The 26262-nt window shown below is 37.2% G+C and overlaps 2 protein-coding genes across 2 annotated transcripts; one reads left to right on the forward strand and one right to left on the reverse strand.

The window, feature by feature from the left end:
* Positions 1-7019: 7019 nt before the first annotated feature.
* SELENOP (selenoprotein P) lies at positions 7020-14687 on the forward strand. Its single transcript, XM_010395218.4, has 5 exons — positions 7020-7266; positions 8732-8935; positions 10087-10299; positions 11886-12003; positions 12887-14687. Exons 2-5 carry the CDS (start codon positions 8745-8747, stop codon positions 13547-13549), a joined length of 1185 nt encoding a protein of 394 aa, XP_010393520.3. The 5' UTR covers positions 7020-7266; positions 8732-8744; the 3' UTR covers positions 13550-14687.
* On the reverse strand, positions 14413-25767 carry CCDC152 (coiled-coil domain containing 152). Its single transcript, XM_039567106.1, is given in 8 exon segments — positions 14413-14870; positions 15391-15477; positions 16442-16569; positions 17252-17354; positions 19274-19338; positions 20370-20438; positions 24555-24660; positions 25681-25767. Coding segments are annotated over 8 exon segments (768 nt in total). The 3' UTR covers positions 14413-14747.
* Positions 25768-26262: the final 495 nt, after the last annotated feature.

Raw genomic sequence — 26262 nt, forward strand, 5'->3', positions numbered from 1 at the left:
TTCAGTGTATTATACATGCAGAAACATTAACAGACAATTTTAGATTACTCCTCTTTCAGGTCATGTAATCTTCCTAAAAAACTGCAGACCTATGGATCATACTATTGCTGTGCAAAATTATGTACGGCTGATAGGGGCATAAAATGTTCATGATAAACTTTACTCCAGAACATGGAGATGATCAGGGAGTCATTCCATGTGCAATTAAGATAAGATTAAGAGCAATGAAAAGTTGGAAAGTTGGGCAACCTAGAATTCTTCCTGTTATCTAGAGGAATATTGTTTTTCCCTACAAGAACTTTTTCTTTCTGGCACAGCCTTCCAACCTTCAAGTGCACCTTCCATCTGTGCAAGACAGTGCATGCTCTGTGTCACACTGACTGAGACTGTGCTGATTATAATGTGAGTACTCACTTTGCAGACATGCAGGTGGAGCAGCTACCAGAGCACACATGCTACTGAAAGACCACCCAGGTTCTGTCTGTTGTGTCACTTCAGTTCTTAAGACGAGCCTCACACATCATCCACACTGTAAGCCTCAAACAGTGCCTGAGCTGCTGGCTGCATAATGATTTGCCTGAACAGTGAAGACTGAAGTCCTACATTGGCTTCAGGACAACTGAAATTCCTCCCAGTCCTTTAGTTTTGTATTTTGTAACTTACCTGTTACAAAATACTGTAACTGTGTTAAAGAATTAACAAAAGTTAACAACAACATTTACAAGCAAGAAGCCTTTGCAAAAAGGGGAATACAATCTAAGAGCATTCATTGTTAATTATTACTTAGTGCAGTCATGGGGTCACTTTTGCATTTGGTTTTCTGGTCTGTCTCTCCTCCTGAATGCCTGTTAGCTGAAAAGAATGTTCAGTGACTTTATTGCCATGATTCTTAAATCATTACAAATTTTTTTTCACTTCACAGTCATATTTTGTTTCCATTTTTTGAGCTCCTCCAGGAAATCTGGCAAGGACTGTGATGCAGGATCAGCAGAAAAAACCCCCCTAGTTTGTTTTTCTTCTTCTTTTTTTTTTTTTTTTTTTTTTCCTGACCAGAAAAAGGTCAGAAAATTTAAGCTTGCAGTTTAATGGGCTGGATAAAATGCTTAAAATGCTGATGGTCAAAGATGGGTGTGGGATGCAGACTCGGGGCTCTATGGGAGATGCTGCCACCTCTTTAAAATGAAACTAGAGGTCAGATAGAGATGAGTAATTACCACAGTGAAATGCCAACCTGGGACTCATGTCTGCTGTAGTCCTACACGAGTCCTTACAAATGAGCATCCATGCAAACCCCTCTTTACTGGAGAGCTATTGAGGCATTATGATGACTGTTTCTTGATGGGACCAGGACTTACTCACCTTTCAAGTTCCACAAGTTTAGCCAGTGCTTTTGAAATGGGATAAGGAGACTCAAAAGTGGGTGTTGCTGTTACTGCCTTTAATTAGGCAACATCATATGAAGCCTGTTCAGTGTGAATTCTCAGAAGAGCCAAGAGGTTGATCCAAACAACGTGAACTTAAGAAATAATGGTATTTTTGTAAAAACAACCAATAGTGGCTGCTTGAATTTTGCAGGGCATATTTCCCCCTGTCTTTGCTATTTGTTGGGATACGGAGTAGTGTGATGGCTTGTGCAGGTGCCTTCCAAATGTGTTCTCAGACAAAATATCATCAAATCTTCTCTCACTTCTCTTTCTTTCAAACACTGATTTATTTCCTGTGCATTGCATTCTGCATCCTTTATTCTGGAATGCAATTGCAGTCCTACTACTTTTAACTTTGCCTTTTCCAAAGACTGGGAGTCCAAAGCTTTAAAGAGAACAAGAAGACTTCCTGTGTCAAGGTCGGGCTAATATGTTTGCCAGATATAATGGTCTCTGATCTTTGCCAGACTGTTATCAATGTTATACAGAAATCATATTCTGTGTTCAAAATTTTACTTTGCCTTCATTGTTACTTTCAACAACTACATCTGTGGAAAGTGAAATATAGGACTGTAATATCAGAAGATTGAGGACTTGTCCTGTTAGACATATTTCATCCAAAATACACAAAAATAACCTTATGTTAGTTAATAATTGTAATTTTCAGAAAAAATGTGAACTTTCCATGAGATAGGAAATACTTGGAAATCTTCTGGAAGTGCTAAATGCTTTAATGCTAGAGTATATAATAGAATCACAGAATCATAGAATCACAGAAGGGTTTGGGTTGGAAGGGACCATAAAGATCATCTTGTCCACCTTTCATTAAGTCAGGCTACCATCTAATTTAAACCTTGCCTCTTTCAGTTTAAAACCATTGCCCCTTGCCCTGTCACAACCTGCCCATGTAAAAAGTCCCTCTCTCTTTTTTTCAGCCCCCTTTAGGTACTGAAAGACCTCCATCTGCTTCCTGGAGCATTCTCTTCTCCAGCTTGAACAACCCCAACTCTTTCAGCCTGTCTTTGCTGCTGAGGTGTTCCAGCCTTCTCAGCATCTTTGTGGCCTCCTCTGACCCTGCTATTTGAAAACCAGTATCATCAGCAGCGATCAACAGTGAATATCATGTATTTGAAGCCATCAGTATTTTAGTTTTTCAGATTCCATTCCATGTAAGACAACCTCTATCTTGCTCTCAGCTATCTGAATCTGCCCATAAATGCTCCTAACATCTCTTGCAGACCATAATGTTTGTAGCCACTGCTGTGTTATCAGGAAAAGAGAGCAACACAGACTCACAAAAAGAAATATAGCCAAAAATATATAATACATTTTTTAATCACAGTTCAACAGTTTTTGAAAGAGAATTTTTTTTCCATATAAACATCTCTTATTCATTATCCGGGCCCAGTTTTCACTTCAGTTTTAATGTATTTCCTAACAGATAAGCAAAGGACAGACTTGAACTTCCTGTCAGGTTCAGTGTGTATGGTCACCAAATCCCACGAACTGGGCTGTCCTAACTTCCATTCTGCTGCTAGGGTTCAGTGCAGTGAACCATGCCTGGGTGACCTGTTATAAATCATTAACAACAACTTGCTTGTACAAGTATTTCTGGTGAGAAGCGTTTAAATTTAGTCACCTAGAATGAACTATGGTGAATTTAGCTGATGAATCATTTTCCTCCACATCTCCTAAGGATGGTTATTGTGTATAAAGAGTTTAATAGGAATTTTATGTATTGCTGATGGTACTTCTGAGGTTTTGATTGCAGTTACACTCTCTCGAAGGCCTGATCTGTTAATGTAAAGAGAACTATCTGAATGCAGTATAATAGAGGTGTTTGTTTAACTTTCTTTGTGTTCATTGGTCTGGATCCATAACCATTTTTTGTGTTTACTCAGTGAATTGTCTTGGACAGCCTAAAGCTACCTGCTGAATTCGTGGTGCAACTACATCATTCCTGTAGGAGGAAGGATCATTGATCATTGTGTGGGATATGAGATCCATGTGGGGGATCTGTACAGATACCCTGCTGTGAGCACTGCATGACTACATTTGCTTCTTGGTTTACTATGCCAAGCACCAGGAGCCTCAGCAGAGTCACACCAAACTGGAGGAATTTTTAGTTTTCCTCTGTGGATCACAAGACTTGGCCAAGACTGCCAAGTATTACTAAATACACCAATAAAAATACAAAAACATGGAAGGTTTCATACAGCTGTGATCTTCTTTACCACCTCTTGGGTACTATCAGCAAATTTTTTGTTCCTGTAAAGGATAAAAGGACCACTGGTTTTAGGCTCACTGCAGTGACATAGAGAATTTGTGGACTGATAGAATTATTGCAGGATAAATTCAGAAAGTAAACAGAGCCTGTAGGGAACTCAGAATAGATCTAGGTATTCAGCAACTAGGGTCTGTTTGCATTTGTAATCTGTGCAATGATTATGACTGAGGACACATCTGATAAAATATTTCCCCTCCTAATTACAGTGTGCTACAGATAAGTTCAAGTAGACAAAGGTACTTCATTATTGTAATGGAATTTCCAAGCAGAAAACACAAACATTTTGCTACTAGATCAGTGCTGCTTTAAGTCTCATTTTCTTCATAAGTAAACAATTGCTTGTATCAGCTATTCCTTTGTTCACTGAAACAATCATTAGGCCTACATCAGAGAATGTCAGCTTTAGTTCCTTCCTTTGAATTCTGAGAAGTGCTCATCTCACATGAGAGTAGCACAGATTTACTTTACTTCAGTGTATTTTCTTACCCTTCACTTAAGTGACCCTTTTTTTACAGCGCTTATTAAAGTTTAAGGCCTCATAAACTAATAGAAATTTCTTTATATAAACATTAAGGAATTCTAACAGCCTGCTGCTGTTGCATATTTTCCGCTATAAAGTATGAGTAACTACCCTGAGTTGACACAGTTGTCAGAGAAGACATGAGAAGGACCAGTAGAGAATTAAGATTTGCAAGTGGACTTTGAATTCTGTGTTTATGACGTCCTTCAGTCACAAGAGCAAAACAGGCACTGAAGTCCTAAGGCCTCACAAGAGAGTTCATACTGAATCTGTGTTCTGCCCCAATTCTCTCAATATTTGCGCATGTTACAAGTCACCTCAGCAGGCTTTACCAGAATGTAATTTCTGACAGCCACGATTCCTTGTCCTTTGAGATTGTGGCACTGTGTTGGTTTTTTTAAAATGTATTTTTGGGATTTTTTTCCCAAGAAATATGTACATTGCCAATCTAGACAACAGAAACAACAAATTATATTTCTGTGCTCTGATGCTTTGAAAAGTTTGGAACATGTCAGAAAAGGAGAAAACTTATGTTCAATAAGAAAGGAAGGGGGCTGTTATTTTCACCAGGACTATTATCGCCCCCAAAGAAGAAATAAAGTGAATAGAAACAGGATGATCATTAAAAAAATTATTGTTTGAATCTGAGGGCTTGTCCAAATTTGAGTTCATAACTTGCCTCCTGCTGTGAGATTGGAACAAATTCAACAACTAAGAAAATATTTGCAGTGGAAAGCAAAAATTAATATTTAAGATGATTGTTTCTTTAGAAGCTTTAGACAAAGGGCTACAGAAGCCTATGAACAGAAAGGGGATTAGTGTAAGAAATTGAATGGTCAGACTCCAAGACTCGTAATTTGGAAATTATTAACAGCTTTATCTATGTAAAAAAATCCCATGGAAGTGGGTTTTTTTTCCCCACTCAAAAACATAATGCTTCAGACTGAAGTTTAAGCATATTTAGTTATACATTTCTAAACCAAATTAATTAGATCTATCTTAATCCACAACTAAGATTACAATATTTCCTACCACTTGCTTTAAGACATAGGAACTTTTTTCCTCAATAAATATTGAGGCAGAACAATGGTCTCAGGTAAGGTGAATGTTAAAAAGTAAGATGCTTATGGCATGTCACTGTGAATGTAGTTGAAGTCATCTTAACATTATAAGGTTATAATAAATATAATAATTAATAGTATTTATTGTCATAGTGATAATTGCTAGCAACAGGTGCTTCTAATCTCTCGGTAAGGCAACTGAGGGTCTGCAGGTGTCTCTGCATACTGTATGGGAGGACATACTAACTTTTCCATAGTGACCACTGTCTATTTCCATCCTCGGTGTGCTTTCCACAGCAAGGTACATGTTTTATGCGATAGCTGCTTCAGCTCAGTTTACTCTGTCTGAACTCTATTCTTCAGTACTTGTGAGCTGCATGTCTCAGCAGCAGTCAGTGGTATTACATATAGTTCATAGCTTCAGCACTTGTTAATCAAACCTTGTCCACATCCTCTCTACAAAGAAAAGGAAAACAAAATGGAGATGGAGTATTGCTATTCCTTTGAAAGTGTCTCCACCCGTGTTGCTATAATTGGCAAGAGAATAACTGTCAGTCACTAATGAGCTGCATTACTTTTATTAGCCCTGTTAATAAATCTGTACCTGCCTCATTTTTGTTGCCTGCTTCTGTGCTCATGCAAGAATTGGTGGACATGTTGCACACCAAATACTTCCAGCCAACCTTACAGGACCTTATCAGCACTGAGAATCAACCCCCACACCTGAAGCAGGAGGTGAGCAACTTGTCTATCAATTGGAATAGTAAAGGGCACTGTTGCAGGTATGAGGGCTTGGCACCAACCCAGCAAAGAATACAAGATGTGTTTCCCTAAGGATATAAGGCATACAAGCACACTCCACTTCTTAAAAAAACTTCAGGTCTAATATGAAATCTGTCTGTTTGCTGCATTGTGTCTTCCAAGACTACTGAATAAAAGTTCAGATCTTTCTGATTCTTTCCACTGAGTAGTGGAAAAGAAGTGCATAGGACTTCTACAGCATAAACCCGCAAGGTCAGCAGTTCCCTTTCTCGCATCCAGCCTGAAGCAAAATTCTTATCTGTGCAGAAGATGGCCTCAGGCCATAGAACTAAGCAGTGTCAATCTCACCACCTTGAACTGTGAGGGCACACCATGTTTTTAAGCATTTATTTCCCCATAAACGTGTAACATGTACATTGAAGGAAATCAAAGCAAAGCACACTGCTCTTGAAGTAAAACACATCATGCATGAACAATGCTATCACCAAAGAAAGAGAGTATGGAAACAGTTTAACCATCTGATCCTGGGGTTAAGAAAATATAGCAGCGAAATACAGAGGCTCAGGTACCTATTGCCAGTAGCTACATTGATTTAAATGTCTGACGTTCTGGGCTCTAACTTTCAACAAAATTGATGAACTGGAAGGTTCTACAGAGAAAAGTTTGCAAGCAGAGTGATATAATCAAGAGCAGCTGGGCCAAAGGAGCTCAGTATGCACATGCCCTCAGACAGAGCACACCATTCTCTAAGGCAAACATCAGATAAAGCATATGAGAAAAAACCTGCTAGCTCAGCATTTTGGTAAATAGGGAAGTACCTTCCCCCCCTCACTGTGGTTACCACTGAGTTCAGAAAATAATGACTCCTCGGTCCATCCCCCTCCTCTGACTGTACCACTTCCTCCAGCTGCCTGGGGTGACTGACAAACTGCATAACATGATATTTGAAGTCATTATAGCAAAAATACTTTGCTATTATGCACGATAAATGGTTTCCACTTGGGATTAGTTAATGGAGAAGTATTTTGGGTACTTTTGCTAAAGGGGTTTTCTTTGCTTGCAGGGTCGTTCAGAAAAAGCTCCCTGAACTTTGAACCATATCTGCAAAGTGAGATAAACAAGAGCCATATAAATACCACAGCCCTTTTCCCAACTCTGTTTTCTTCTGCGGCGGAGCCAGGCAGACCTGCCAAGAAGGGGGAGGAGGAAAGGGTAAGTGTGCTGGGTTTGCTATGAAAGAGCTTCATGACTTAAGATTTGGCAGAGTGTCTGCCTGTTTCTTTGGCTGAAAAGGCTGACAGTGGAAATTTCCATTGGAAACCAACTGGAAAGTTGAAATATGAAGAGAAGTATAAGGCGGGACGTAGCTCTCCTGCAGCTCACAGGACAGACAGCTGTTTCTGGGCACTGCATGCCAGTGCTGCAGAAGGCAAGAAAGGATATCAAAATGTCATGAGAGTTTCATGTGTTTATAATCGATATAAAGGCAGGCAGCTTTCCTGATGTGTGGAAAGAGTGGAAAAAAGGCTGTCCTGGTATATACTGGACCACAGTTTAGTCTTCAAAGTGCTTTACCTAGAACGTAAGGAAAGAAACATCAGGGACAGCTGGATTTCAAATACAGCAACAAATGGCTCTTGTTTTAAAAATTAAATTATTACTAATTTTTTTTTAGGATATGACAAGATGGATGGAGCAGGTCTTATTTATCATAACTTACTGTTTCCAAACTATTCTGTGTTCACTGTCAGACTTTGATGTAAGTGGTGAAGTTATACAATTCCACAATGTAGGATGTGTTGGGGAGCAGCTTTATAATTTTACACATTTAGAATTTTAAATATTCCTCAATAATGGGCCCTTAAGCCAAAATTGAGATGTTAATGGAATAAAAGGAAAAGGTAATTAGACAATTTCTTATATGCTTTGATTTTCATAAATATTAACTGGACTAAGTATGGTATGAAATTCTGTAAGATCTGAGGAATCCTGGAATTCAGTTTTTATTTCTGGTTTTTGCAAAATTGTTTCTAGTGCTTGACTTCTTCTTAGGTTTTTCTCAGTGGGATCCAAATACTCCAGACTGACTTGTAAAAATTTTGAAGTTTTTTAAAGTTATTTTTTGCTATGGTCTGTAGTACTTACTGCATACTGAAACCTACTGTTGGTGCATGTACTTCTAAGACGATGGAATTACTCTGGAATCTGAAGTGAGCTGGTCTAGATTCTTCCTGAAGTAAACTGACTTACCATAATTGATGTCAAAACACAAGAAACAAGGCCATTTTAGAATCACTGAAGTGTTAAAAATGGTCAAAAAGAAATTACAAAGAAGAGGAAATAACTTAGTCTGATCAGTAGTACTAAAAAAAATTCAAATTATTCTGAATGTTTACTTTGCAGCTGTTCAACCACAGTAACAAAAAACCCCAAAACCCCCAAACACCACAAAGAAAAAACACCTGCCTCTATTATAGAGGAACTCCACTGAAAAACCAAAGAAATTGAGCAGTTAACAAAGAACTCAAATTTATTTTTACAGGGATTTGTTTCTTTTTTTGTTTGGTTTTTTTTTATTAAATGGAGCCAATAAGCTGCTGTGTTTTCTTGTGGGAATTTCAGAGTCTGAACTTTCTTTAGGCATTGATCTTACTTTGTTTATTTTCTTTCTTTTCAGGTAAAGCCCAGCCATGTGGGCAGGTCTGGGGCTAGTTCTGGCCCTCTGTCTCCTCCCTGGAGGAGGGACAGAGATCCAGAACTGCCTGGAGCCCCCAGAATGGCGTATTGGGGAGGAGGACCCAATGTGGAACTCCAGAGGCTCGGTGACAGTGGTGGCTCTCCTCCAGGCCAGCTGATCATTGTGCCTGCGGCAGGCTTCCAGGTAAGCGTGAATCTCGTCCTGATTTTTGTTATCCTGCTGGGAATACTACGTGTGCCCTGCCACAGATGGACTCCATGAGCTCTAGCTGCCCTAAATGCCCCCATCACATGTGTGACCCAGTGACCAGGCTCACTATCAGCAGAAGGTTCTCTGCCAGTGGGTAAGATTTGTTATCTCCTGACCTACTCCTGACTGACAGATCGTCTTCTCCAAATTATGTTTACAGCATAATAGTGTGATCAGCTTGACATTAATGAAACCAAAACCACATGCACACCTGACAGAAACAACAACAGACGATTAATGCAGCAAAGATGGTGAAGCCAAGAAACATCACAATTCTCTGACATGATCACCTGTAATAGAGATCTGTGATCACTCATTTCTTACATAAGATATGTCGGGGAAAAAATAAATCAAAACATGTGCTTTTAATGTGGCTTTTCAGCCTGTGTTCAGAGATCCTACATATATTTAAAAAATCCAGATGTTAAGGTAAATACGGGCCTTTCAAAAAATTGATGAAGCATTCAAGGAAGTCATCAGTGCTAGGTTTTCCTACAAGACCTGGGACATTGGTGCTCTAGTTTCTAGAACTTACTCCTTGCAAATAATTAGCTATCATGACAATAACAATAGTAATAAAATAATTTTGAGCTGACACGAACAGGAATTGCATTATCTTTGATTTATTTAGGGATTGTGAAAGTATTTGGGCTTAAAAATTCATTGTACCAGTTTCAGGTTTGGATTTTAGTCACAGTTAGAACACTTTAGTTTGCCCCTCTAGGCTGCGCAACTTATATATTATAATAGGCCTTGCAAGTTTATTAAGAATTGGGTTTAAAAACATAGCGGGAAATCTCTGGTGCTATCAAAGTTAGAAGTGGGCTTTGCGTTTGGCTTTCAAGGTAGTTGGGTTTGGTTCTTACATTTCAGAAAAATTTTAAAGAATCTTCCACATTCTAGACTGTTTCCTGTAACCGAAAAATAAGTTTTCTAGAGCAATTCCACAGGAAGGATACAAATGAAAAGGAAGAATCTCCACATCATGCAGCTGTAATAAAAGTGAGATGGAGCATATTAACTTTTGTGTCAAATATTATGGTTCTCTAATTATTTATGGTCTTGCTTCTTTACGTTCCCACTAGTTTGGAGGACCTGCGAGTAAAGTTAGAGAATGAAGGATTGGTCAACATCTCGTATGTGGTTGTCAACCATCAGGGACCTCAATCCCGGAGGGAATTTCACCTACTAAAAGAACGTGTTTCAGACTACATTGCTGTCTACCAGCAAGATGAGCAGCAAGATGATGTCTGGACTACTTTAAATGGAAACAAGGATGACTTTCTCATCTATGACAGGTGTGTTCTTACAGAGAAACACAGGAAAATATTTGCATATATTTTGAGTAGTGCTTTGTAAATCTCTATTTCATTGATGCGCAAATAAAAAAGACATCATGATCAACTTCCAAGTTGAATTAAATAAGGTGCTAGCATTTACTGGAAAAACAAAGCTACAAAAGTAAAGTCTTGGTTTTGCATAAGTAATTTTGGAATAAATATTTTTTTCTTTATAATTACTGTGGATTTAAATGAATGTAAGTGAGTGTAAAATTTGGTAACGTGTTTATGGTTTTGTAGTGTTTTTATTTTCAGACAATTTCATTACATCCATGCATGTCAAAGTAGAATCTTTTATCTCATGGAAATATTTTGATGAGACCTGTTGAAAATGCCATGTAGACATAAGGAAAAATTAGTCTTTAGGTGAAATTTAAAACTTCAGGAGAAAATAGCTTTTTGATACAGGATTCTGGCACAGGTATATTTTGGCAGCACTGGTAATAATTGTAACTGAAATCCCAATTTTTCAATTTTATTGTGATGGTAGATACTTGAAAAATCCTACACTTGAAACATGTCTGTCCTAGTTATTTTGTATTACTGTACTGAACATTACAAGTTGTGTATGCCATAAATAAGCTTAATACAGAATTACAAAGTTACTCTTTTTCTGTAATGTGATGAAATTAAACAGATTAGCCACATTAGGTTTTTGGGATGAAACTAGCAGTGGAATGATCTTGAATGTTACAGCAGCAAATATGCCCAAGTATGGAAGGCTGATGTAATACAACAAACAAACAGAACAAGGCTCTGTTTATTTTGCAGAGGAGCCCCAAAGCTGATGCTTGCCCCACAGCATTTGAAAGGTTGACCAGTTTTGTGCTGTTGACACAGGATACGTGTATATTATGAATTGGTTTAGCATTAGGCTGGCCACAATCCATTATGGTTCTAGGAGTGTGTGTCCTTATTGTGCCTCAGCAAGGAAGACTTTGCCTGCTGCTGGTCCTAGAGGTGCACATACACGTGTAGGGAGCTAAGGGCAGTGGACTGTGTGTTGGCTGAACACGCTGCCCCTGTGTACAGGTTCTGCATTTACTCACGCTCCTTCGAGTGGACCAGTTGTGTAGTCAAGTGCATATCAGAACATCCGAGTTCAGACATGGGGCAGATAGGCTCCATAACAATCCCCTCATGCCCAATAAATCAGTAAAGCAGTGTCCATTCCAATCAAAATACCTGTTAGGTTGCCTAAAAACACTTGGTAAGGACACAGCAATCACTGTCCAAACAATCCTCCTCACTATCCCGATGGGTCTGTAATGAGTGCACCTCTGCTAGTCTTGAGTGCCACTAAAGGAGAGGCTTCTGGCAGTGCAGTTACCACATCAGCAGAAATCACGCCTCACATACTGGCCAGTGCAGGTGAGCAGGCAAGCATTTGTAAGGAAGATAATGGATTTGTCTGTGAACTTGGACAGAAATACTCCCCATGGGACTGTACAGTGTGGCTGGATTGATACAACAAAAATGGGATATCATAAGAAGAGAGATTTGATTGCAGGTATTTGTAACCATATAGTTCTTTGTCTCCTTAGATGCGGCCGTCTAGTCTATCATCTGGGTCTGCCCTACTCCTTCCTGCATTTTCAATATGTAGAAGAATCTATTAAGATTGCATACTGTGAAAACAAGTGTGGAAACTGCTCTTACACGGTATTTTCTTGTCTCATTCTGTGTATAGTAAAAAAGAAAACTGGATTTGACTGGTATTTAAAAAAATAATTTCAGTGTGATTAATCCAAAAATATACAATTCTGAATTTTCACATGTCTTGACAGAGAGCTTTTAAACATTTTTCCAAGTGAATTAGATTTAATTTGTAATAGACTGCTTGATTATCTGAATTCCTGTCCTTGATAGAAATGCAAATAATTGTCAGAAATGTAAAAGCAGTCTTGGAGGGTAATTCTGTTTGTAGAGTTATATAGAGGTAGCGAGCAATTAACTGCTCTAGTTTTGTGGGACAGATAAAGTAAATAAAAAATGAGTATTTTTTTTAAAAACCCAGGAATAAAACTCAAGCTGATTTGCATTACTATTTATTATAGTTTGTATTTAAACATGGTCTACAACAGTTATTTTTAAAAAGTGATAATACAAGGTGACAAATTATAGTTACTGCTTTAAAAGAAGGGTGGGTTTTTTCTATGTATCATTAAAGATCAGAGATACTTCTAAGGATTATCAAGAAATGTACATACATAATCATTGAAGTTCAATTAGAATAATGATTTTTGATCCCGTCATGCAGCTTTCTGGCTAAATGTAGACCAGACAGGTTAGATATGAGATCTAGAAAAAGAATATTTGTTATTAGCAATTACTAAAATTATAATTGCTGTACAGCCCTGTCTAGTTATCAGTAGTGTGACAACACAAGGTTATTTTTGATATGTTCATACACTCTTCAGCAAAATAGCACAAATAATTTAAAACTGGCTTTCATGCTCTGCAAAAATGTCAAGATAATTAATACTTTACAACTAGTTTAATTAAATACAGTGCCCTGTATTTAATGCAAGCCTCTGTTTTGCAGGAACCTGATATTGATGCTGTATGTGAAAACATCACTAAAAAGATGGGTGAAGAGCTGAGAGAGCTAGAATCCAAGCCGACAGGACAGCATTCCCATCCCCACCACCCACACAGACACGGACACCACCGCCGCCACCACCACCACCGCCACCATCACATGGGCAGTCATGATCCCAAACATGAGAACCACCAGGCTGCTTCTGAAACTGAGAGACGTCATCCTCACAGCAGCTGGCGTCACAGGGTTTTTGGCCATCACAGACATGATCAGATAGGTAGTCAGGAGCCGGTAGAAACTGTCCCTCCAGGAGAAATTGTGGAAATTGCACAAGATAAAAAACTAGGAAAGAAAGGGAAAAACAGCTGTAAAAACCAGTTAACTTGAAACTGGCAGACAGGATCAGACTCAACCTCTAGTAGCTGATCCTGTCATTGTCGACACCTTTTGTTTGAAGAGCTAGGGAATTCTGTCACTTGACAGTGTCGTGGAGCACTACCAAATTCCTGCAGGTGACATGGGCAGCTGGCAGCAGAGGACATCACTGAGTCTTGACAGTGACGTCTGCTCTCTGCTGCCTGACACTCACCAGCAGGAGCAAGTGAAACCAGTGACACCTGACAGTGACAGGAAAAGGTGAGAAACTGATCCTGAAAAACAAACTAAGCACCTTCCAGAAACAAGGGAGTCCCACTAACTCAATTCATAGAGTTGCAAGAGCAGAAAAATAAACCGATCAAGTGTTTTTATTGCCCCCAATTCAAAATTATACTGACAGGTATGTGGAGCTAAAATATTGCAAAGAGGTATATTTTTAGAGCAGTGTTCTTAGAATTATAGAATACCTGTCAAATTCCATCAGTGAAAAGCTTCATGATTTAAAGGAATTTAATTGACCCCTAAAAAAGTTTGGTTTTCAGTTCCACTGGGAAGGTGTCTGCATTCTTGATTAATTTGTCTTTCTTGTTTCTCTTCTAACATTCTGCTTGCATTTGTGAGGACAGGAGCATAAACTATGACCTAGGGGCTCCTGTCTGATGTTTTGCAATCCAGAACAGAAGATAACCAAGACAGATATATGAATCATTTTTTATTAAAAAGACAATATATTTGAAAGTTGAGGTTGTTTGTTTGGTATTTTTTCTAACCTGGGGATACAAATCATGTACAAGCAAAACTTACTCCTAAGCAATGTGACAATAATTTCACATGAAAAATGTAATATATAGACATTAACTGCTTTATTTTCAAGTAACAGATTTATATGCTTAACTTTCATGGCTTAGATACAGTAAGAGGCTCCATTAATACATACTGCTACAGCCTGTAAAATCCTACTAAATCAGTAACATCATCCTAAAGTGAGAAGTAGTGTTAACGACAGTGTCAGAATCAAAAAGATGGTGGGATGAAAACAAGTTTAATCTTGGTATAATGTTTATCTTTGTTTATAACAGTGCTGAGTTTGATAAATCTGTATCAATTAGTAACATAATATACCACTTAAACCTGTGTAACTAATCTGTCTGTAGCCTAGCATTGCTAATGTTTGATTAATGGAATGGAAGTAAATCCATTGTTAGAAGGATTCCCGGATGAAGAAGAGAATATTCATAAAAAGAAAACTGCTATGAAAGTATACACAATAATTAATGATGGTTTAATAGGGAAATTACTACTCCTACAAAACCTGAATCTTTTTATTGTGAATGCTGATTAGCAAGAGAGTAGCTCTGAATAAACACAGAATGCATGCCTTTGGAATGTTTGAAAATAGTGTTTTCAATAAAAAATACTTTCTTCATGTATTGTGTTCATTTTGAGATGCACAGTTTGAAACACCGAAATGCTTCATGCAATTTGTTCAGAATCGCCTCCGTTTGAAGGGCAGGTCTTCACCTTTGTTAAGACGTTGCTCCAAGTCTCTTATGGTGTTTCGGAGAACTTCAATTTCCTTGTTTTTCTCTTCCTGGAGATGCTGCAGCTTCTGTTAAGATTCAGGGAAAAGCTTCATTCTTAAACATCACATAAAATTATGTAATGATACATTTTGCTATTGTGAGTAAGAAATATTCTAATCAGAATATTTTCCTCAGTATTTCATATCACAAAATTACAAAAATTATTTCCCCAGAATCCTGCTTTTCTGACATCCCAAAATCTTAAGTTTACAACAACAACAAAAAAAGCATTTACACGGTTTGTATCAGTGTCATTTATGTCAGTTCTATCTTAAGTTTCCAGGTTAACAATTCACCACCTCCCATGTGGCTTTTTGTTGTTGCTTACCCTCATCAGTATCAATAGGCCAAGAGCCATGACAGTTGGAGTTGATGATCCTAAAAGCCTTTTCTATCTTAAATTTTTCTTTGATTCTATGAATTCTGTTGTGTAGAGGTGGGAGGGGTGTGGGGGGAGAACAAACAGAGAAACCCCAGGGAACTCCTGCTTCAAGCGCTCTGAAACATACTCCATGTCTGTGTGCTACAGGTTGTGAAAGCACCTACCCTTCGATAGATACTTTGTGGCAAGACTGAAGCCTCTGAAAATGACTTGGTGGTTTTATCCTGAGCTCTTGCCAATTTAGCATTGAACTGAAAGAATCAGGCAAGACAAAACAGTAAGTATGAACGGGGGGGGGGGGGGGGGGCGGGGGGAGAGAATGTATATTAAATATATCAAGTATAACTTTCACTTTTTATTAGTTGCATTTTTTTACCTGAGCATAGTAGCAGTAAGCCTTTCTACTGATTAATCCTAGAAAAATGAAGCTCTTTATGCTTATGTAAAAAAGAATGCCGTTATGTTTCTTAAAAAAAAAGGCCTCGAAATTTAGCAAAACTAGTAAAAATATGATAAACTAAAACCATGTAGATAAAAAAGACACTTCTGAAAAAAAAAAAAAATTGAAGGCTTCTCAGCCACATATCTGCAGGAGGAGAAAATACGGAGGATGCTAAAAACCTCTGAAATCACCATTCCTCTCTTATGTTCCAAGGATAACTCAGCCTGAACAGTCAGCCTGAACACTTTCACATCTTATTTCTTTTTTGATGTGTGAAGGGTTTGAAGTATTTCCTTAATTCTTTCTGTAATGGGAGTGGTTTAAAACCTGAGCAATTAAATGCTTGTTGAGTGCTCTGGCTTAAATCTCTGCAGGACTAGAAATTTTTATTGGAATTTTATTTAAACATATATATATATATATATTCCCAGAATTCAGAAATTAAAACCAAGAAATTTAAGCAGAAAAACATGGCTGAATTTTTTTATAGCTCAAAATCTAAAAGAGTTTGAAAGTAATTTAATTTGTAACAAGAACAGAGTAACCTTCAGTCTCTCTATCCAGTGGGTGGAACATGATTCCTGAGCAGGAGTGAGTTACCGTTGTGGAAGGGAGCACCTGCCACTGATCTTTGTGAAGACAATAAATAATTAGGTTTTCTAGATTCCATCATATTACTTTGTTAAGTACTAATGAATGTTTTTTCACTACACAGTCTCTTTGAAGTTCACCCAATGCCCAGTTCATCTTTAAGTCAGCTTTGTAATGCATACCTCTATCTGCAGTTTAATTATTTCATTCTGCTTCTCTTCATTTTGAATTTTCAGCTGTCTAGTTAGTTCTAATATTTCCAGTTCTTTTTTCTCTCTCTGTTCTCTAAACTCCGTTTCTTTTACTTCAACTAGCAACACAGTAACACCAAATATTATGATTATAGATGTTTAGATAAAAATTATCATAATTTTCCAAATATTGAAACTTTCTTGAACACCAACATTTTACTGTAAGACAATTTCATTCAAGCAAAAACCATACTGAAACTATATGAAAACCACACCATCCCATCCCAGTAAGACGGTGTCTTTTTAAAAAAGCATCGTAAGTTACAAAAACTTTCCTTGTTGTTTTCAGCTATATGGATGATCAAAAAATCCTCCTTTTTAAGGTTGTGCCTCTAATGGACAAAATGAATATTGAAGTCAGTTTTTTCTCATTGCAGTATTATTTATTTGTGAAAATAATGTCCTACTCTCCTGAACACAGATAAAACATTCTAACAGCAGTTTAGCAAGGTTCCAGTCAACACTTAACCCAAAACTTCATTCCTTCAGATTTTTAGGTCCAGATTCCCAGCATTTGTTCTAACTGTTTGGGAATTTCTGCTCATCCTGTGTTGCTGTACTATTGCTTCATTACCACTGTCTGCTCTCTTCAGCTAAGATAAAATTCCATTAAACATGGCCCACTTCTACCGTTGACATGTTTCCACTAAGCAGTGGAACTTATCCTAGATGAAATGTAGCTTCTACAGGTTACAGTATGTTTTACCCATTGCTAAAGCATTCAGTCTTCAGAGGACTTACATTTTTTCCTTATATCGCAATTCAACTGTGTTATTTCTAATTTGTGGTCTTCCTCTTTGTTTTTAATTTCTATCATGAGTTTCTGAATTTGGTCTTTATACTCCTGTGAATGTAAAATATTTTATAAAGATCTTGCAGTTTCTGTGCTCTTAGTCTTCTGCAAACAACAACCATCATGCAAAAATGTACAATAGTCTATAATTCAGTACTTGTTTTATCCTCAGTCTTGTAAATTTAAACATCCAATTACTTCTTACACTGTCTGGCTGAAGTCCACAGATGAAAAACATAACAAATTTCATTGTATTAGAGCTATCTGTTAATATAGAATTAGAAATTGTGCTTCTTAGGAGAAGAGGCAAATGGAGATGATGCCTTAAGAGGCCACCTAAAACAGAGACTGGACAAGAATAAGGGAATAAAGGTAGGTGTTTATTTGAAGGGCCTTCAAAGGTACACCGTGGGAAGCCAGAGGCTACTGCCAAGATGGACCCCAGGATGGACGACAGGTCACAAGTTCTTCACATTTTTATAGGTTTGGTTCATTAGCACATCAGAGTTAATTCTCCAATTAAAGCTTCAGTTTAATGATGTAATTTCCCCTCAGCTTGCCCCCTTTTCAGAGGCTTTAGGTTTACACATTTTGGGCCTAGGACGGTCTGGGTGTCCTTGAAGAGCAGGCCCGCAGAGGCTTTGTTATCTCTGCCTAGCATGAGAGAGTAGAAGTTAACAGGCTACAAGAAACTTCAGAGTTACACACTAAGCACTAAAGGATTTGAAGAATATTAAAGTTAAAACCTAAGGCATCAGAGAGGTAATATTCCTTTTCTCAGACCAGGATCTGACACAATGATGAAGTTAGTTAAGGGACTACAGTTTCACCTTTGTGGATTTTTGACTCTAGGATTGCATGATTCAAGTATGAATTTTGTTGGTATTGCTTATACCAAGGATTCCACAAATTCATGCTGGTAACCGTAGACACATCAGTGATACCAGCAGTAGTGATGCTCAAAGTTTGAACATGCCAATTATGAATTTACTCCAGTAACTACTCCAGAATTATCAAGGAATTGTCTGTAGCTGCCACTGTTGAGGTGCTCACTCCAAAGTTGTTACTGCAACCCTCTAACAAGACCGGTCGCCACTCACCAGAGCAGTGCCTGGGGGCACTCACAAAGGCAGTCACTGATTGGGGTAAGAGTATATGGGAACATAGTCAGGTGCCTTCAGAACAACACCAGGAAGTCCCACCGTGCTCAAACATGTGTTTAATGGGTGGAATAATAGTTTCTCACATCCTTCAGAAGGCATTAATAATTTTTTACTTGAACTGTCAAGATAACAGTTCTATTGGTATAAATATTTAATTTTAAATTGTAGTACAAGCACAGGCAAAGGAAATCATCAGTGAGATTCCTAATCCTAAACAGGTAACAGATCTGCACTCTTCACACAGAGAACTATGACAACAGAGAACTATGAGCCGCCCTGCTGATTTTACCTCCTTTGAAAAAATGAGTGCCATAGATAAAAAGTAGAGAGATCATACATTGAATTTATTATGAGATACGGATAAGAAGCAGAGACCTATTATCTTTGTAGTATTTATTCCTGAATAAACTAGACAAAATTCAGACCATTTCTGATTCTCTGGCAGCACAACCAGGCATCTTCAATGTCAAAACCTTATTTCCACACAAAAAATTATTTTAATGCAAGGGATTAGAATTGTGAAGATAAAGTTGAATTTAAAGCTAAACACAGCTAAAAAACCCCCAAGTGCATCTTAGATTTAGTCAAAGTTCTGAGCACCAAGGTAGTTTTAACCTCTTAGTTCTTCTAACATCTTCTCATATGGGTACTGTCATGAAAACACCCTTCCTCTTTTTGCACATGATAAACATTAAGGGAAGAGCAACAATAAGAGCATCAATAGCAAACCCAAGAACAAAAAGATATGAAACACAATAGGGATGCAGTATTACTCCTCTACCTAAAGAGTGATAATTTGTGACATACCTCTTCACAAGTCTTTAATTTATCTTCCAAGATGTGAATGGTACCCTTCAGTCTATCATTTTCATCTGCAGAAAAAAAAACTATATAGGACACTAAAAAGTACATTTTGACAATTTCATCAGCATGAAAGCAGAATAAGGAAATTACTTGCATTTTTTGACTTGGCTGAACATTAAGAAACTTTTTTTGTAGACATTATAACCATCATTACAGAACTATATACCATCAGTTTCCTTTTTTTAACAAGAAAAATCATAGTTTAATCAAAATATTTGCCTGGTATTACTATTTAGAACCGTCTTTAGCCTTCTGATAAATTATGCCTTCAAGAAAATCTAGCTGTAAGGTCCTTTGACTCGGAAAATTAAAGACTATCATCATGGCTACAACAGTTTAAAATTGGAAGATGCAATTTTGAAGTACTTGTTTCCCAAAAACTAGAAAACAGTATGCAAATACAGGATTTAGAGAAAATAGGTAGTGCTTTTTTTATTATTAATGTCAGTTTGAGTATTAAAAACTTCCGTATACTTCCAGTGTTAGAGGTTTATTAATATATATGCTAATATATCTTGAACACATAATGGTCATAAAATTAACTTCATGGTGTACTGCTGAGCTGTAGTATAAAGATACGGCAAGTATTTATGTATTTTATATTCAAGTAAAAATGAGTAGTTGTCAACTATATGTGGATAACAGCAATAACATTTAATAACATTATACTGAAGATTAAGACACTTTGGTTTAACAAAGTGATAAAAATTGTACATAAACCCTTGAATAGTCTACAATCCAACAGCTGAATGATACTTTCTCACCTATTTTAAAATTGCCTGTGTTACGATGAAATGAATTTAAAGCCCAATGTATTGATTAAAATAACCTCCCTGAGGTAGTTTCTAAGTAGGATAATGGCAATAGGCATTTTTTACTGTGAAAGATTGATTTTAGACACTTTTTTTTTGTTTCTATTTGTCTGCCAGTAAGTTTCTGTGTCTGACAAAAATCAGTAAATGTAAACAAAAAATTAAATGCCTGCTCATTTGAAATTACAGTACAGCATGTACTGTATAATAACATTTTTTGCCTTTACCTTTCACATTACACTGGTTTTCAATAGTTTGTGTGAGACCCTTTATCACATTCTGTAGAGTGCTGCATTCTGAAAGAAATAAAAGATCCAGCATTTTTGAATAGTGTCTTCACAAATTTACATTTTTTTTGCAAAATTTTATCAACTACCTTATAAAAATTTTGGGTCACTATTACTCTAAGTCTTCTTACTGACTGTGGAAATAAATCAGATTACCATTACATGGTTACTGCTTAATTTTAGCTTTTAGTTTGATGATAGATTAAAATCAATTTTATGAAGCAATACAAGCAATTTCATAAAACTATTACATTTTTGTTTCTAGTCAGAAAACAAGTATCTTTTTGTTTTCTGAGCAACATTAGAAGTTTTCCATACAGCCTTCCAGCAATTTGATGTATTTAATAAAACTGAGACTTACTTTCCTGGCAGTATTTCCTTGCCAATATTCTTTTTAACAAGACTAAGGGTATCCACTCATTGCAGTCTCTCACCCCTTTTTTTACCCTTTTCTTGATGCATATAACATTCATCTTTTGGCTCAACATAAACTTTGAGAAATTCAGAATATGTGCTATATCTCCATTATCTCATTTTATACAACATAGTTATACATGCAAGCTCTTATCAGTTGATATACTTGTATTTCATAGTTTTATTTTTTAAACTGTATTTTTAATGTTTAAATACCATATGTACTTCCTGTAACATAGTATTTGTTTTTCATTACATACAACTTTTATCCCTTACATTGTAAATTTATTAGTAAAGTCACAGAACAGTCAGACTGGGAACAGTGGGGGCTCTATAGCTGAGGTTGCTTACTTTTAAAACTTCTTTTTCCAGAGTATCACTGCATTTCTTAAGTTGCTTTTAATTTCCACAACACGTAGAAGTTTGCTAAATAACAGTTACTGGTCTCATTAGACTAAAGCCCTTTGGAAAACTGTCTATCATATAATTAAAGATTACGTTACAAATAATGGAGTGAGGAAGAGGAATTAAGATCCTAGCTAACAGATTCAATTTTCTGCTGAGTCTTTTTGACCGTTAGCCTATTCTTGCATCGAGTCTGCTGTTCATGCAGACGAGTATGTTAGCCAGATACCTTCTCCTGTTCCATGCTCCAAAAAAAAAAAAAAAAAAACAGTAGAGGGAGCACAAGCAGCACAGAAACATTGCCTGCCTCTCAGTTCCCGTGCTGGATCAAAAGTGGAAAAATCCTATTCAAAGTCAGAATTACTAGATTAGTATGCCTGTTTGTACCAACTAGTTCTACTACAAATTTCCTCCAATTTGAAAATGTATGGAAATAAACTCAGATGTTTGTAATTCATGCACAATTTGGAAAGACACCTGAGTCAACACTAGAGCAGCAGCTAGTCTTTAAAAATAATCACAACTATTTAAATGTAACCCACTCTTTCGTTCAGTCCAAAGAATATCTGCTTATCCTTCTTATCTTTGAAGGACATATCTTGGCAAATCCCATATGTAATTACAGTTGTGACTGGAAAAAATTCCTGGGAGCCCACAAGTTTTGCTTGCCTACATTACGGAAAAGAATCAGAATTTTGCTAAATGTTTGCAGCTTTGTGGATCACTGGCATAGCATCTGCTATGGATTCTGTGTAGTTCCTTCCCTGTAAGGAATACTGCCTACATGCAGAAAGACTGAACATCACAACTGCTCATCTGCATTTATAATTGATTTTTTTATAGGACAACTACATCAACTACCTTTTCCTCTGACACCTTAGAAACACTAAATAAACAAATACCCAGCCATGAAGATGCTAAATAGAACCTCCTTAAGTGCTTCATAGACAAAAATGTGAATGCTTTCTTTTAGAAAACTACAGTAGAATTAAATTCAGAACTGTAGCAGCACAAGAGTCTATTTAGCCACCATAGAAAAGGTTTAGGAGCAGAAAACAAGGATGCCAGACTTGTATCTATCTTAAATGGACTTGCAATGATTTACACAAGACAAAAAATGTTGTTTTGAATCTTATCTTTGTTTAGCAAAGAATGTATCAAGAGAAAATAAAGTTAATTTATGACCTCTCAGAGTGTGTATGCACTGGTCAAGCTGCTTTTCTTTTCCCACCTTATCTTGGGTGTTTCACTGCCCTCTCCCTTGAACTTTAGTTGTTTTCTTTCCTCGTTTGCATTTCCTTCAGAATTTCCAATCTTCTTTTACCTTAAACAGTTCTAAGGAAAGACTTTAGGCAAGGATATCAAGGAGTCCTCGGGTTCTCACTTGTTGGAGATTTCTTGGGGTGTGAAATGCTGGGTTTTTTTGTTGTTGTTGTTTCTTAAAACAAAGTGCTCTTCAGCCAGTCTAAAATTCCACCTCCTACACCCCACTACCACTAGTAGCCACAAACCCTTCAGTGTATGTGGAACAACAGCCTTTTCTTCCACAGCACTCTTTCTTCCTGCTCCTCTGCTGTAAGCAATTTCTGTTGCCTTTGGACCAATTTTCAAAAGATATTTCAGGAACTGTGGCTGAGTTTGGTTCCGGGAAACAGCTTGGGACATAAGGCTAGGAGAAATATTTTTTACAAGCCACAATTGGCAATACTACTCTATAAAAGCCATTCTCACAACTGCAATCTGTTCAGGTAACTACTGCCAGCATAAAGATGAAAAGTTCCTAGTCAACCAAAGTCTTCCTTCAGATATTCAAAAACTGTGAAAGCCCCAGGTGCATTTTCCCCCATGCACCTTCTGGGTGTTTGGCTGGGTACAAGGCCATCTTAGAAAGAATATAGATGGTGACATTGAAAAAAGCCGGCAGCAGATTCAAAATGGACGCCCCTCCTTCCCTTGGGAGCTGATTGTAAACTGAGGCTTTTGCCCTTGGCCTATGCTGCAGCTGTGTGGCAGACACATACCAGACCCTGGTCATGACCTAGGGAGTGATTTCCTGTCTTGGTATCAGACCTGCCTCATCATTTGGGACCAAGTAGTGATCCTTGGGCCGTGTCTGGCCTTTGTTACCATTTCTGAACCCCATTCTGACTCAGTCTCCGGAGCCACTCCCATCACTACAGGCTTCTTTGGTAATGTAGACTTTTGGCTGCCCGTGGCAATCCTCACTGGGCCAGCCCTGCATGGGAGTGGGTTTTGCATGGTTAAGCCCCTACATCCATGGTCTTTGTTACAGGAGTGGTTCCTGACCTTTTACCTTGCTCCTCTCTGACCATACCAAGTCTTGCCTCCTTCTCCGTTACCTTTTCTAGTTCTGCTATGTTTGTTTTGAGATGTGTGGACCAGAATAGGACATGAAAATCACAGACCTTACAGAGTCACAATGCTTATTTCTTTTTTTCTTCCATAATCATGCCTACTACTGTGTTTGCTTCTTTGTCTACTGATATTTTAAGAGAATATGAATATTTTAAGAGAACTGTTCAGAGGACACCAAGGTTGTTCCTGAGAAGCAGCCAACTAAGATCAACAATTGTTTATACAAAATGCCTTCCATATGCGCTGCTACCGGTCATCCTTTATCATGAGTTTTTTGGTATATCTGAAGAGATTATCATCATAACCAAACTTCATTCACTCAATAGCTCAATTTCAACACTCAGTTTCTAATTATGCTAAATTATCCAAGTTGCAGTGAAGCTCTAAGTAAAACCCAACTGGCAATCTCACTCCTATGTGCAACTAAGTTTATTCCTACCCTGTTTCCTAACTTTTAGCAGCTGACTTCCCAAAGATGAAAGTCCTACAAAAAGATGCACCTTTCAGCTACTTTACAAACTACAGAAGAATTACCAACCACAAATCTGTGCTAAGCACTAGATATTGTTTCTCATTTCAAATACTCATCTGAAAACAATTCTAGAATACAACAAATCTTCATTTTATAGTTTTCTCTGTAATTCCTCCTTTGTTTCACAGCTTTTAAATTATGATTATAGACTTCTAATTCCCATCTGTAAATGGTAAATGACATTTTATTAGCTTCCATTGAACAGTTTGAATCCTCATAATATTAATATTTACTATGAGATGGATTTCATTACATGACTTAAGATTAGGCAGTACTGCTTTTCTCACAGTATCTTAGATACCTGCTATGGGTTTTTTTATGGATGAAAATAATGGAAATATTTTTCAGAATTTCTTGAATAGATGCAAAAATCATACCTTTCTAAAAAAATAACTTACCCTCTTTTATTGATTCCTCCTTTGATTGGCTTAATGTTAGCAATCTGTTACATTTTTCCAACTGATGAATCAGTAGGTTATTTGCTTCATTAATTTCTGATATTTTCTAGAAAATTGGGAAAAGACTAACATTATATTAACGTAAAGTTTTGAGTTTTAAGTGAATAAAAAATTTAACAGTTCCACAATACTGCAGTCACAAGCCTGTATTATTTCCCATTCAGGAAATTCCTTTATAGAGAGGAATGATGCTAGACTTGATATCCTGTACTATTCCAAGTTTACCCTGCAGAACTAAGAATGCTGACTTACATCATGACTTATAAACTATTTTCCTGTCAATTCTGTAGCCCAGAGTCTGGATCAATCCTCTTCAAGGTTCTTTCTACTGCCTTGCATATGAGGCTGTCAGTGCTCTTGCGGAGCAACAACTTGAACTGTGGGTGGGAATAGGAACTGGTATAATACGTTTATTCCAAGAGAAATGCTAAATTTATTTCAGGTGCCCCTTTTATATTGCTTCTAGTACAGATTTGCTGACCAGGAAATCAGCAGGAAGCTGATCAATATCAGTCTAAAAAGAAACACGGTACTGATTTTCCTCAGTGGGTTGACCTTTGCAGAAATGACACACATATAAGATAAAGGAAGCTCAATGCATATGGAATGTAAGAATCCATGCTCCTCATAAGACAATGACATTTTTGTAGAACAAGGAACAATTTCTGACCACGTGGTCTAGTGAGAGCTGTCCCTGCCTACAGAAGGGGTTTGGAACAAGGTGATCTTTAAGGTCCCTTCCAGCACAAATGATTCTGTGAATCTATGGAAGCTGGGTAATACTGTTATCTTCAACACCATCTTCCACACTCTTCCTGAGAAGGCAAACTGGCTTATGGATGATTAAAATTCTAGCACAGAAACAAAGGCTTCTCAGGCTTCACAGAATTCACTCTGATGACTCCAAGATACCGTCAGTACAAATATTTGTCCAAACAAAGTTGGTATTACAAGGCATAACAAGAAACTGATACCACTTAAAGAAATTTTCACTCAAAATTTTTTTGAAAACATCACACAATAACTATAGATGGCAATCTCAAGATTTTTTACCTTCTTCACTTACCTTTTCTATCTCTGAGAAGTCTTCTAAAAGTTTATCAAGGTTCACCACAGTGTTTTTCTTCATAGTTTCTTAATCGCTATGATTCATTTATTTCTGGACCATATAATCAAATGATCACTATATATATAAAAAAATAGATCTATAAATTAATATATTTCTCATTCATACGATGTAAATTCTTAGGCAAAAATGTAAGCAGAACACTCTTTTTAAAAACTAAAGCTACTTTTGCATTGAACCTAAACTTCAGCCTATTTAGGATCTTGCATTTCTAGGAAATACAATGAATGTCAGAAAGCCCAAACAAAATCTGCCAAACTGACATTGTAGTTGAACTTGGAAATTTTGCTGCAATTAAAAAATTAACCTGGATCCACTTCCATAGACAGAATAATGCACCGGGCACATATTAATGCAGCATCTTTTACCTGTGTAGATGCTCTGATAGATAACTACTTAAGTTTAAAGGTACTGACATATTTTCTTATAAACAAGTATTCAATCAGTAATAGACACTGCAACACATAAACCTTGCTGCAGAATAAAAAGACAGTATTTTGAAAGGCACCGATATAGTTCCAG

This window comes from Corvus cornix, chromosome Z (assembly GCF_000738735.6).
Source record: "Corvus cornix cornix isolate S_Up_H32 chromosome Z, ASM73873v5, whole genome shotgun sequence".
In the NCBI taxonomy this organism is placed as follows: domain Eukaryota; kingdom Metazoa; phylum Chordata; class Aves; order Passeriformes; family Corvidae; genus Corvus; species Corvus cornix.